This window comes from Chelonia mydas, chromosome 3 (assembly GCF_015237465.2).
Source record: "Chelonia mydas isolate rCheMyd1 chromosome 3, rCheMyd1.pri.v2, whole genome shotgun sequence".
Taxonomy (NCBI): Eukaryota; Metazoa; Chordata; order Testudines; family Cheloniidae; genus Chelonia; species Chelonia mydas.
Window position 1 is genome coordinate 119295847 of NC_057851.1, and position 15036 is coordinate 119310882.

At 39.5% G+C, this 15036-nt stretch overlaps 1 protein-coding gene across 5 annotated transcripts in view; it reads left to right on the plus strand.

Moving 5' to 3' along the window:
- The window catches only part of PACRG (parkin coregulated), a 471461-nt gene that overhangs the window by 147350 nt on the left and 309075 nt on the right, over positions 1-15036 (plus strand). For all 5 annotated transcript variants that reach the window (XM_037895122.2, XM_037895121.2, XM_007071089.4 and 2 more), the window contains exon 3: positions 7746-7880. In XM_037895122.2, the coding sequence (XP_037751050.1) occupies positions 7746-7880 (135 nt within the window). The remainder of the gene's footprint in view (positions 1-7745; positions 7881-15036) is intronic.

Genomic DNA, 15036 nt, shown 5'->3' on the forward strand with positions numbered 1-15036 from the left:
CCACAATTCCTGCTTTCAGTTCCAGTGCCCAGGCCTTACTTGGGAACAGCCATTGCCATGGTAACTCTGGTCTGGAATGAGCACACTCTGTTGCTTTCTAGGGATGGTGAATGCACAAGAAGCTGTGAGGGGGTGGAGGATGCTCAATCATTGTGTGGGGATGGTTCATGCACAGTGTGGTCAGCTTTAGATGCAGTGAGAGGTCTGAGCATGCTCAGTGAGGATGGAATCTTCCTTGATTTTAGAAGCTAAAAATCTCAGAAGTCTCTATTCAGCATGCATGAACTGCAATTTTTCAAAGGCTTATAATTTGGGTAGATTTGCACAGGGCTAGCAAAAGTCACATTCCTGGCACAAAGGCCACTGCCCTGCCAAATTTCAAGTCCCTGCTCAAAAGTGTGAAAGTTCTAGAACTTTTCAAAGAATGGATTTTTTCCTTTCCTCTTTCTTGGAAATGATTGAACCATTTTGGATTACATTTTCCAAAAAATTCAACCTGAGACAGACACCTGGCCTGGAAAAGTTTCAGCCTGAATGGTTGAAGTTTTGCAAAGTTAAAAACAATTAAAAACAGGATCTTATAATGGGAAATGTCAGGCAACCTTAATAAGCATCATTTCCAACCTCACCTATAATATCTATACCATGTCCTTATTTTAAAATTTTCCAATTATTACTGTAATTTTTGTCTGTATTGCAAGGTTTTTTGCATCCTCAAGATTTTGGCTAATTTCTACCTTGTCTTGTATGCTCTAGAGGAGAGGAAAAGGTGCAGACATGTCTCCCTCCTTACTTTCTGAAATCCCCTGTGTCCCAGCACTCCTGTACAGGAACCAGGTAGAGTGGTGCTCTGTTGGGACTGTATAGCAGGGGGTGTTACTATTGCGCAGGTGGTGGTCCCTAGCCCTGAAGTGGCTTGAGGAGTATAACCACTTACCAGTAAACACTGCTACATTTTGGATGTGTTTTAAAGAACACTGGTGAATGTTCTGCCATTCCAGTTCCCTGAGCCATCCTGTCTACATCTGCCATGTGAAGGTGGAATGGCTCATTGAACCCCCACTCTGCCATTATAACACCACTTCCCACACATACCCCGTGCTCAGTTTGAGTACAAAGAATCAGAATGTAGCCCTTTGGTTTCCTAACCAACTTTCTCCATTGTTCAAGATAAGAATATAGTACCATACTAATCTGCAATTAAGATTGCAAAGAATTTTTCAGGCAAAACAATCCATGGAAAAAACCCAGCACCTTAACTGGTAGTCAGATGACTTCTGATACCAATAATTTTGTAACTGCTAAATATTTTATAAATATTCTGGAAGATTTATGTCAGTAAAAGCTGGTAAATCCACTCATCCTCAAGAACCCATCTAATAAGTGATTAGCCTCTAGGAAGAGTGATGTTCCAGACTTTTCTGCCTTTCTAGTCAGCATCCAAATATATGAATCAAAGAACATGAACATCTGTTTTAAACCTTTCAAATAATATTTTACAAACTTACCAAATATGTTCTGCACTATTAGTTGTTCATAAGATTTATTATGGAAACAATAGAATGATCTCAGCCAATCATAGTTTTAGGAAGTCTAAAGAGTAAGGCTCTTACTTATAATACTAACCTTTTTTAAGACTACACGTGTCTGATCATGCCATTCATTTTCCATACCAGCATTTGAATGGTTATTCACTTTTTATGACTGAGAAAATATGTATTTGCTCATACAAATTGAGTAACAGTCAGCTGTGCCCATATATATTTACTTAGTTTGAATCAACACCACCAGTTTGCACTTGCAAAATATAAAATTTTTTGTTTTCTTTTATAGGTCCAATGGTGTATATACATTTTGTCTCCCTCCTTAGAAAAGTTGGCCCTGTAGTTCTGTCCTCAAATAATTAATCCTCGTTTAAACCTGCCCTCAAATAATAATCTGTCTAGCTCATGTTATTAATGTGCTGTCACTGAAAAGTCCAAGCAAATAACAGTGCAAATGGTTTTAAACACCCAGGAAGCAAGGGAAAATTGTGGATTTTTTTTCCTTTTTTGCTTAATGGCTTGTATCTTTTATCTTGTCACATAGCAGGAATAACATTCAGTAGCATAGAACTGCATTAAAGGACTTTTGCAATTACCAGACTCTTCAACTTATCTTTGGCATTTAACGAACCTCAAAAGCTGTTTATTGCTTCGTATACTTTGCCATTGTGAATATTAGCCTTTAATTAACTGGAAGTGATCAATTACTCTCTGATCTCAGTCTTTCTAACTACAATATTGCAGCGAAGTATTTTTCTCAAGTTGTAAAAGGGAGGGTTTTTTGTTAAAAACGTAATGGAAAACTTTCATAATGCCTTTGTTACTAGGTATAACAATGGAATCCATAACATGTAGGGGCAACACACAGAAGTGACTTTTAGTAAAAGTAAAGCATTCTGTTGTATATTTTTTAATATTTAGAGATTATGCAGTATTGTTTAGTTTACACCAGTGTCCCAATCACAACATTGGCCCCCTCTTAAAGGTTGAGAACTCATATACCTGGAAGGTTCTGAGAAAGATAATTTGAACATTTATCTTTTAGATGAATAGGGACATACTGTATGCATTTATGAGACACTGGGTTGCTTTAAATAAACAGAACCAAATCTTCCATCAGCGCTACATAAATAAGTAATCATCCTATTAGACCTGGTTGAAAAATGCCAATTTTTTTGGTAGGAAATTTTGAAAAGAATTACGTTTCCAACAAAAATGTTGTGGTTTTTAAGTCATCTTCTCTTTGTTGTTTTATCAATTTCTTATCAACAGCTTCCCCTTGATGGTGCTCATTTGGTGCTTTAGGCAGAGGAGCCTGAACAGCATCATTGTGACATCAGGGGAAACTCCACCAAACATCACTCTCTCTCCCTCCAGTAACCCTAACCTTAAACCTTAATTTTACTGCTTTTCTTGATCATCTCTCCCCTTGGGCAGACCCATTTGGATTCTGCACCAAAGGATTCTGCACCAAATGAGCATTGTTTATATGAACAAAAACAGTTTTGACTGGACAAAAGTAAATTGTCTGTGCCAGGGATAGTGTGAGGGGAGTTACTGTGCAAATTTCCATTCCATATTAGTCAACCAATATAGCTCCTGATCTGAAGCAATCCTGGCTATTCCAGTCCAGACCCTTGCACCCCCACAACTCTGTAAAAACACCACAGTCCTCCATTTGCTGAGACCTCACTTTGCTCAGCTAATAAAACTTATCCTACAAGAAGAAAAAATATTAGGCAAAGGATATTTGCCTGACCCTATCTTCTTTCAGAAGAATCCCCTATAAAGGAAGAATCATGGAAGTGGGAAAGTTAGGCCTTATCTACACAGGGGAAATTGATTGGCATAGGTATTTCAGAATAACTGTTCAAGTATAATTGAGCTATTTTGGAGTAACTCTCTCCTGGATGGACATTATTCTGGAATAAAATTGCCTATTTGTTTATTTATGTATATTATCATAGTGCCGTGGAGCCCTAGTCACGGACCAGGACCCCATTGTGCTAGGCACTATACAAACACAGAATAAAAAGATGGTCCCTGCCCCAAAGTACTTATAATCTAAATATCAGCTGAAACATCAGACATATACAGACACGTATTTCGGGGGAGTACAAGGAAACAATCAGACAATATTGGTCATCATGATAAATAGTGGTAGCAGCACACCCAGGGCTTAATGGTTGTCAAGTTTATTGTAAAGCATCGAGGAAAAGGAAAGTTTTAAGGAGGAATTTAAAAAAGGTAATAAGGTAGCTTTGTGGATACTTATGGAGAGCTCCTCTCAAGTGAAGGGCATCATGGTAGAAAGCGCAAAAGTGCTTGTCTGAAAATGTAACAAGTGGATGAGGAAGACTGGCATCATTGGCTAACTCGAGGCAGTGGTTAACATTTCGATAGTGAATGACAGATGATAGGCAGGGTGGGGATAGACCATGAAGCTCCTTGAATGTAAAGAAAAGTAGCGTAAGTTTGGCGTGAGAGACAGGGAGGAGCCAGTGGAAGGATGCAAAGAGAGGGCTAATATGGTCAAAGCAATGGGTTAGGAGAATGATATTTGCGGCAGCATTCTGAATGGATATGTGCAGGCCAAAGATTGATTTGTCAAGGCCAGGGAAAAGGTTGTTGGAATAATCAAGATACTGAAAGCATGGATGACAGTTTTAGGTGTGTGGGTGGATAGAAAAGACCATAATATATAAATGTTATTGAAAAAAATCTGCAATACTTAGACATAACACAGATATGAGGAGTGAGAGAGAGGTCTGAATTAAGATTACACCTGGGTTACAGGCCTGAGAGACAGAACAGTGTTTAGAGCCGGTCGGAAATTTTTCAACAAACTGTTTTTTTGTTGTCAAAACTGAAACTTTTCACTGAAGCATATTGGTTTCAACAGCAAAGTATCTCAAGTCCAGGATGGACTTCTTGGTCAAAGAAAGACACCGACCACCCATCTCAAAATAGCCAATATCCTAGTTGTTAAGGCATTCACCTTTGATGTGGGAGAGCAGGGACATGAACATAATTCTTCCACATCCCGGCTGAGTACCCTAGACACCAGTTTATTCTAGTGTGTGTCTTTGTCTTTCCCTCTCTCTGTTTTTTCCCAAAATTTTGAAAAGTCTTGCTTTTGTTCTGATATGGAATGAAATTCTGAAACTTCATAATATTCTGTGAAATGGAATTCTTATTTTCTGGCCAGCCCTAGTGATATTGCTGACAGTGATTGAGAAAGGAGGTAGTGGGGAGGATTTGAAGGGGGGAATTAGGAGCTTAGTTGTAACCATATTGTGCTTGAGCTGACAGCTAGACATCCATAAGGTGATGTCAGAGAGACGAGATGAGATTTTAATTTGGAGAGAAGGAGACAGGTCTGAAATACAGAGGCAGATTTGTGATTCATCAGCACAGAGATGGTACTTGAATTTGTGTTTGCAGATGAGATTATGCAGAGATAAGGGATAGAGGAAGAAGAGAAGGGACCAAGAACAGACCCTATGGATTCCCCCACAGAAAGTTGAGGGGGGATGAGGAGGATCCACTAAGGATATGCTGAAGGAATGACTACAGAGATAGGAGCAGAATCACTAGGAGAAGAACCAGGATAGAACAGAGTCACGGAAGCCAATAGAGGACAAGACTTAAAGAAGAGCATGGTTGACTGTGTCAGTGATCATAAGGGTCCCTTTTGGCCTTGGAATCTATGAATATAAGACACGTCAAGAAAGATGAGTATGTAGTGTTGATTATGAGCTTTGGATAGGAAGACATCATTACAGATTTTGGCAAGAGCTGTTTCCTTGGAGTGCCAGGGACAGACGCCAGATTGGAGAAGGTCTAGGATAGAACTGGAGGAGACTAACTCCAGTCAGTGATTGCAGACAGTGTGTTGACTAAGTTTAGAGATGAAAGAGAGAAAGGAAATGGTATGACAGTTGGAGAGGCAAATGGGATTAAGGGTAAGTTTTTTTGTTGTTGTTTTTTTTTAATGGGAGAGCCCAAAGCCTTGTACTGTGAGGGGGAAAGCACCAAAGGTGGTGAGAGGTTAAAGAGACAAGTAAGAGGGAGGGGATGAGAGTGGACAAGAGGGAGATCAGGAAAGAGGATAGGGTGGAGTCACTGAGACAAGTGATGAGGTTAGAGGAAGAGAGCAGACAAGAAACTTCTGCATCTGTGATAAGAGAAGGAGAAGAGGTGTAGGAGGGGACAGGAAGGCAAGCCAAGGGGAAGGAGAAGATCATGTTGTATTATGCTAATTTTCTCTTGGAGGAAATTGGCAAGATCCTATGCAGAGAGAAGTGGAGGCAGTAGGAGAAGAGATACAGAAAGAGAAGGGAAGGAAGGCAGGGGGTATAGGTGTGACTTTAGGAATGAGGGTATAGGTGTGACTTTAGGAATGATGGCACAAGAGAGGCAGAGGCGGTGGTGGGGAGGCATGTGTGAGGTGCAAATGGTGGAGGCAGAGCCAGCTCTACAGTTTTTGCCGTCCCAAGCAGTGAAAAAAACTGCTGCTGCAGACGGCAAAAGGACGAAGCTGCCACTGATTTGCCGCGGTGGAGGGTGGAACAGAGAAGCTGCTGCCCCTTTCTAACTGCCGCCCCAAGCACCTGCTTGGAACACTGGTGCCTGAAGCCGGCCCTGGATGGGGGTGGTGAGAGAGTCAGGGTTAGGACCAATGTCACCAGACATAGGAGGAGGATGTGGGACTTAGATTTGTGCTGGTGGAAGAAGGTAGGAGATCAGTGTGAAGAGGGGAAGAGGAGTAAGTAGAGATGGTGGGGATTGTAGAGGGATAAGACAAGATGGAGCCACTGAGGGTAGGGGACAGGAGGGGAAGGGAAGGCAGGGGAGGGTCGGGGAGGAGGATGGATACTATGATGCAGAAGATGCATGTGTTGAGGAGCCATGGGTGACTGGCAGATGAACAAAATTACAAAGGAAAAAATGAAACAAAAAAACAAGCACAAGTCCCTGCTTTCTGGGAAATGTCTCCTGTTATAGGAGGAGCCCTCTCACTCACCACTGCTGCCAATCATTGTCCCTGTTGGTGGCAAGGGGTCAGGGCCAGGCTAAGGTGTACTAATGTCAGCTACTCCCGGTCCAGCACTTCATCTCTACTGACTGGGAAGTGCTCCCTGTAATAAACAGAGCCCTCAAGTTGCAGTCCCCATTGGTGATGAGGGATTGAAGACATAAACTCATTTTTATTCCAGAATAAAGCATCACAATGGGGAGTTATTCTGGAACTACTTAGTCTATAATAGTTATACTGGTCCATTTTCCCATGGAAACAAGGCCTTATTTCCAGGCCTGATTCTTGTTTTACACCAGTGTTAATGCATTGACTTTAATGAATTTGCTTATAGAATGCACAGAGTAGTTTTTTTTGCAGAAGTTAGTACTGATGGGGTCACATTAACTTTAACTAGACATTGTAAAGAAATTTCTGCACATTATGAGGAGGATACTATTGTGTTTGGTGGCCTAATCCAGCTCCACCCCCTCCTCTTGGACACATCTCCTTAAGCCCATATTGCCAAAAACATACTGTTTGTACATTCAGGGCTGCTTAGAAACCTCTCCCTCTTAAACATCTACCTACTACTGTAGCCAGTATTTGTGTGTATCTCACCCCCTCCCATGCCAAAAAGCAAAGGGGAAGTGATTTGTGTCTTACTTTCATATTAAAGCAAATAGAAAGATGCTTCCCAAGGAGAGGTGTTCTTCTAGATGCTGATTAAAATAGCTTACACTTATGTATTGCTTTATATTTTAACTGCTTTACAAACCAGAAGTAATTAAACCTCCTAAAACATGTCAGGTATTGTAAAACTTGTGAGCATGTAGTATTATTTCTATTTTTAAAACGTGTGAAAACTGATGCAGAGTTTAAAATGAAAAGACAATTTTTCATGGGATGATCCAAAAAACAGACAATGCAAATTAGTACCTACAGGACAATGCAAACAAAATTCTAAATCTTCATTGAAGAGTAATACTCCTTTCCTTTAATGTCTATTAAAAACCCTAACAGGACACTTAAATTGAAAGAAGTATAACATGGGAAGAGTGAAATCAGTGCCATCTGCTATCTTATCAACCCCTTTTAAACTACTAACGTTTCTAAACAAATTTCAGTATTATTATTTTAAAAATGCAGTTGCATTATGGTTTGTTTATATATGTGTTTTTTAGGTAAGAGGACCCCCAGTTGCAGGAGCATTTAAAGAAAGACCAACAAAGCCTACAGCATTTCGCAAGTTTTATGAGCGAGGAGACTTCCCAATTGCCCTTGAGCATGATTCGAGAGGAAATAAAATAGCCTGGAAGGTAAGTCAGCGCACAGCTGTAACAGCCAGCTGCATTTATTGAAGTGACATATCTCATTGCCAAACAAAGTTGGCTTATAAGTAAATAAACTGGAGTAATTTCTTAGCAAATGGAAGATGGTGGAGGAGGTGTTTGAGAAAGGCCCCCTGAGTCAGCCATATACCTTGGCTAACAATTAAATTATATGTTGCAAAAAGGAAGATGACAGAGTTGCTTTGCCTGAGAGTATTGTCTCCTGCCCAATTCGTCTCTATTTCTATGAGGACCTGGCAACCCAGCCTATTTCAGGCAGTCCATCAAATGATAGAAGTAGTTGGATACAGTGAACAGCAGCCATTTATCTCCCCCAGATTTCACCTTCCTGCAGGACGCTTCCAAATGGAAGCTTTAATTACCTAAATGGATAGGTCAAGATTGCCTGCTCCCTGGAAATGCAGAGCAGAATACAAACGAAGGCAAATTCTCATTCCACGGCTGTACTCTCAGTATGCAGCATATGTCAGGCAGCATAATCGCTGTCATACGTGCCCCTGTTAGAGGCTGACCTCCACTGCAGAAACCATTACGGCTCCGACATTTCTCTGACAAAAGGTTAATTGGCTTCAGAATAAATGTATTGCCTAATGACTCCATTCTAATGCATCTGTGTTTCTCTTTAAAAGGCTCAGTGATGTTATTTGTAAAACTTGCCAATCTTCTAAGTAACTAGAGCAGGCTTTTAAATTTAATTTGAAAAATGAGTGCTGATCTTTAACCTGCTCCTGCTATTTAATTATTTTTGTTATCAAAGAATTACTTAACTTTTTATGTTATTTATTGGGCTAGAATAAGATTTTTCTGGAAACAGAATAATAGTTACACAGGGTGAGCGTGATGTACATGAGGAAAAATACATCAGATCTGTAGAATTTGAATTGTTCATGTTAAACATGGTCCTAATTTAAAAATATAGCTCTGTTAATTCAGTGAATGGAAGGGGGATTTCACAATACAGGGTTTGATCCTCCTCTCACTGACATCAATGGGAGCAGGATTAGGATTATAGTGTGGAAGTGAAAGTATGCTGTTTAATTACTGGTTATTTGGATATAGCTTTTTACTTACCAGGCTATAAGTTGTTGTGAAGGCCAAGACTATAACAGGATTCAAAAAGGAACTAGATAAGTTAATGGAGGATAGGTTCATCAATGGCTATTAGCCAGGATGGGCAGGGATGGTGTCCCTACCCCAGGGGTGAAAGTAACATTATACACTTACCAGCACAGGAGCCTGGCTCTGGACCCCCAGAAGGGGCGGGGCCTCGGGCGGTAGCGGTGGCCGGAGCCCTGGGCCCTTTTAAATTGCTGGCCCCAGGGCAGCTGCCCATTTTGCTCCCCCACCCCGGTCGGTGGCTTAGGAAGGTGGGGGGGTGGGAGGAAGGGACAATGACATTTAAGCACTGCCCTGGCAGTGCTTTAACGTTGGCTACCTACGGGCCAGACCGGTGGCCACTTTTTACTGGTACACCGGCCCGGCCCATACCAGCCCACTTTCACCCCTGCCCTAGGCTCTATTTGCCAGAAGCTGGGAATGGGCGACAGGGGATGGATCACTTGATGATTACTTGTTCTGTTCATTCCCTCTAGGGCACCTGGCATTGGCCACTGTCTGAAAACAGGATACTGGGCTAGATGGACCTTTGGTCTGACCCAGTATGGCCGTTATTATGTTTTTAGGGTCTTAAAAAGTGGGAAACATGGAACAGACTGTAACTTTATTTCATATAACTATTAAATCAATGCAGGGAAACAAGACATAGTTCTTGCAGCAAGGGGAACCTGCAGCCAACCTCTCAACCATAGCTTTTCCACATTCTCAGTGAAAACTAGGAGATTCAAACATCCCCTCTGACTGGTCCATGGATTGACTTGGCCATGCCAACTTCCAGGATTTATCTTATTCACTCTAAACTCATAAAGAGGTCTAACTAGCCTTAAACTGCTCTCCAGCATTTTCTGCCACTGGGGGTCAGTGTCCTGAGATATTTCAATTTCTAACCGCATAACATTAAATTGAGATATTCCAACCACTTTTACCCCATTTTAATTGCTACTTGGCCTACATATTCCCACCACTAGAACCATCTTGCTGCTAGATGCTACTAATGACTCCTTGGCTAGTAACCAAGACCATTTGTGTACAGCAAACCTTCCAGGCAAATCTTAATGTCTAGAATAAAGAAGTTGTTCCCAATGTCTGAAAGGTGAATTGTGTTTGAATGGAATGGCCCTGGATAATCATAGGCTATGTTCAATGTGCCACGGTGCCGCAAACATAATCCAGGAAAGGCTTTCTCATTTCTCATAGTTCACAATGGCTCCCTCTCCCTCCAACCTCTGCAGTAACATGTTGGACCATAATACAGTAATATGGTCAGCAAGAGGTAGGATTGCAATGTCATCCAGGCCCTTTCTGATATTCCTAATCCCTGTCTGATGACCAAATTATACCATTGAGTACTACGCAGTTTAAGCATACACTGAAAAATGGGTAAGGTGGAAGATGGGCTTTTTTTGGTTCCCACCTTACCTTACAAGGGGACCAGGTAGAGATCCTGGCAGTTGGGAGGATACCCACTATTGCAGGACTGTGGGCAGGATAAGGAGAATGGTGTTCATACACATGTTAATAGCTGTGGGGGTAGAGTTTATATTTTTCTCTTTGTTTTAAGACACAGACACATAGTTCAAATACAGACATACATCTGAATACTAATTTTCATCCATTATATTGACTTCTAAATCTGCCTAAATCATGAAAACAATGATCTAATATTTCTCAGTCAAAACCTTTGTTTTCCTTTAGAGAGTTTGCTAGAACTGCATTAATAAATGAAACTAGATGTTGCCTTTAATGATACAATGTTTGGAAGAGGTTTTTCTAGAAAATGCTTTATAGAAACTTCATTCTATTGCATTTATTTCCATGTATCAGCTGGTTTTACTGAAACAAGGACAAGCAGAGAAGAAATAAATGATGTCACATTTATCGTAGATATTTTAGTCTGATATTACCACATAGTATCACGGTTTTATTGTTTTTTCTTGTTCTGTTTATATGTGGTGCATGTCATGGTTCATTTCACTCGTTAGCTTGTCTGTTCAGTGGTGCACGAGAGCTAATGCAAGGGGAGTCTCAAAAACGTGATTTGTTCTGACAAAGGAAAACACCTCAGGATGTTCTTCCTTCCCATGAAATATACAATATTTAATTTTCTAATAATTATTAAAACATGATGTAAAATAATTATAATTATGAAACGTTAAAATAGTGAAAAAAATGTGTTGATCACTCAATTATTCCATTATAGCTGGGGTTAGACTCAACATGGTGGTCTTCAGTTAGCTGAAAAAAATCTGACATTTATATAAAAACTAAGATCAATGGTCTAACAATATGTATATAGAGTATATGCTTAACTTTAAGTATGTGATTAGTCCCATTTAGGGAGTTGTCTACACATGAAAGTTATTCTAGAATAAAGTAGGGTGTGAATTGAAAGCAGAATAACTATTCCATATGTACATAAGCCCTGTGTGCAGAATTTGAGCCATAATTAGGACCTGATTTTCCTCTCATATGCACTGGTAGAGTTGTACTGGTTTGAGAACAGTATCAGTGGAGGACTACAACTACCTAACATGTTTTTAAAGGTATTAAATCATCTCTACAAAAGGTACTAAGTAGTGTTTAAAACTGTGTTAATAAAACCATGTTAGCTAATATGTTTTTAAAACACCACCTTTTTTTCTAGTTTAGACTGGGCCCTGGAGGTTTGAATTCATCCCTTCCCAGGTAAAGTTCAAGTAAATGGGCTTAGTGCAGGGGAATATGCAGAAGTTTAGAGGAGATAAAACCCAGGAGTAAGTGTGGATTGAATGACCCCTCCGAGCCATCTTATTTGGAGCTAGTTTCGAGATCTGCTTTGCCTGCACTTCCAGAGGGTTTATTCTGGATGTGTAGTTTGTTGAGTTGCCTTTTACCATTTATAACTTGCAATTTCACAATGGAAAATTAAAGGAGATGTGCATTTTATGACTTTGAGAGGTTGTGACAATGTCTGATCTCTATCTGATCAACTGGAGACACAATACTATTCAGTGGATTTTTTCAATAGAGGCCAAAGAAAATTAGATTTTGCTACAACAAAGTTAACTCTTACTGTAGGTTTTTAAGTTTACCATGGCAAAGGGCATCTCCTTGGATGCTCCTGTAATATTGGGTATTGTGCTTCAAAGGCAGTCATATTAGACTCTTTCTTCTTTTTCTCTCCCCCCTTCTCTTTTTTATATTATTCAGATTTTTTTTCTTAAAAGGCTGTTTCCACCTGATAGGGGAAAACAGATAAATAAAATGTATTTATAATCTAGGGCTAGAAAAGTGCTCTATACAAAAATTAAAAAAAAAATTGAACCAGCTTGAAAGAATAACAAACAGACAAAGTACTAAGTAACTCCGGCAGTACCTCCCCCCCCCATACATTTAAGAATAAAAAGTAATACCAATCTAAACAATCTTGGTTTACAAACTATAATCAGTTCCCCATCTAAAATAAGAAGACAGGAACCTCTTAGTCACAGCATCTGCCTGTGTTTGTGGAAAATAGGCCCTTTCAAAGAAACTTGGTGTCTCTTATTGATGAGATTATAAAATTTGGTTGATAAAAGTAACAGTGTTTATGTAATATATTTAAACTTCCATAGGACAATTGACTTGGTACCACACAACATTCTGATTAAGAAACTAGAACCGTACAAAGTTAATATGGCACATATTAAATAGATTAAAAATTAGCTAAGTGATTGTAAATGGGGAATGATCATCAAATGGGTGTATTTCTAGTGGAGTCCCACAGGGATCTGTTCTTGGCACCACTCTATTTAACATTTTTATCAGTGACTTGGGAAGCAGTGATTCTGAAAAAAAGATTTGGGGGTCATGGTGGATAATCAGCTGAACATGAGCTCCTGGTATGATGCTGTGGCCAAAAGGGCTAATATAATCCTTGGCTCATAAACAAGGGAATATTGCATAGGTGTACGAAAGATATATTACCTCTGTATTTGGCACTGGAGTGATGGTTGTTGAATACTGTGTCCAGTTCTGGTGTCCACAATTCAGGAAGGATATTGATAAGTTTGGAGAGGGCTCAGAGAAGAGCCGCGAGAATCATTAAAGGATTGGAAAACATGCTGATCGTGACAGACTCCAGGAGCTCAATCTGTTTATTTTAACCAAGTGATGATTAAGTGGTTACTTGATCATGATGTCTAAGTACATATATGGAGATCAAACATTTGATAATAGGCTCTTCAATCTAGTAGACAAAAGTATAACGTGAACCATTGGCTGGAAGCTGAAGCTAGACAAATTCAGAATAGAAATAAGGCACACATTTTGAACAGTGTAGAATAATTTACCAAGGGTTATGGTGAATTCTCCATTACTGGCAATTTTTATAGAAGTTTTTCTAAAAGATATGCTCTAGTTCAAACAGGAATTAATTCAGAAAAGTCCTATGACCTTTGTTATGCAGGAGGTTAGATTAGATGATCACAGTGGTCCATTTGGCTTTATAATTTATGAATATTGGTGAAGCTATCCCTTTGTTATTCTCAGCAGTCAAACCTACACCCTGACTTGTTACTTATTTCCATGGAGGGAAAAGCGAGCCTTCATATTAATCACTTAGCTCTTTAGTCCATTTACCAGACAAGCCTGAGATTTTGATTGCAATCCAAGCAAAGTATCTACTCAGAATACTCTGGACTTTTTAATTCCCCTTCATGAAAACTTCTAGCATCTGCATCCTGTGAGTTTCTTTGGCAACTGGCATATGGTCAATATAATATTTAGAAGTGCAAATTACATATGTGCATTGACATTAGTCTTGAATGGAGTTGTACAGATAGTACTGTTAAATAAAAATGCATAAAAAAATTATAAACATTCATGTTTCAGGGCAGAAAGCCACCTATAACTGAGGGGTAGGAAAAAATCTTCATCTATGGATAGATTATTTCATAACTGTCCATGCTTTTTGCATCTTCCTCTGAAGCATCTATTCCTGGCCACTGACAGTTTGCTATGGTAATTCCATTATTATACAAAAAAGTTGTTACTGATAAACAGAAGACTTAATATTTTAGATCTTGATGACAATATTGCTGTTAATTTGGAGTTTGCAAGTAGTCAGAAGTGTGAACTTTTAAAAAATGAATGTATTAAACTGTGGCAGTAATCTTCTGATGATTAGGGGTCTAGAGCACATGACTTATGAGGAGAGGCTGAGGGAGCTGGGATTGTTTAGTCTGCAGAAGAGAAGAATGAGGGGGGATTTGATAGCTGCTTTCAACTACCTGAAAGGGGGTTCCAAAGAGGATGGCTCTAGACTGTTCTCAATGGTAGCAGATGACAGAACGAGGAGTAATGGTCTCAAGTTGCAATGGGGGAGGTTTAGATTGGATATTAGGAAAAACTTTTTCACTAAGAGGGTGGTGAAACACTGGAATGCGTTACCTAGGGAGGTGGTAGAATCTCCTTCCTTAGAGGTTTTTAAGGTCAGGCTTGACAAAGCCCTGGCTGGGATGATTTAACTGGGACTTGGTCCTGCTTTGAGCAGGGGGTTGGACTAGATGACCTTCTGGGGTCCTTTCCAACCCTGATATTCTATGATTCTATGATTCTATGATTCTGTAGGTATTGTTTGGCAATCCTGCAGTTCTCTGGTAGCCTGTGTATATCACAATTTGATTTTAAAGTTTAGTAATATGTTCTTGTGCACAATTTCATATAGAGCTCTGAATAATAAATGCTCACAGCTCAGGTCTGACAATATACATTCCTGAATTTAAAAAAGTCAGAATCCAATTAAACCTTGGACAAGGAAAGTTGATAAAACCAAAGAAGTATTTCTGAAGAATTATTAAGGATACATTTTAAATACACTCTCAGCATATCCCAGAGATAGTCCCCAGAATGTTTGGAAAATCAGGATTATTTAGGTGGTAAAGGTTAATTATAAAAATCATAATGCTCTGAAAAAGAAAAGAAATAGTAATTCTTCAAAACAATTTTAGGATTTTCAAAAGAATGGAAACCAATTTCAAGGTTAGCA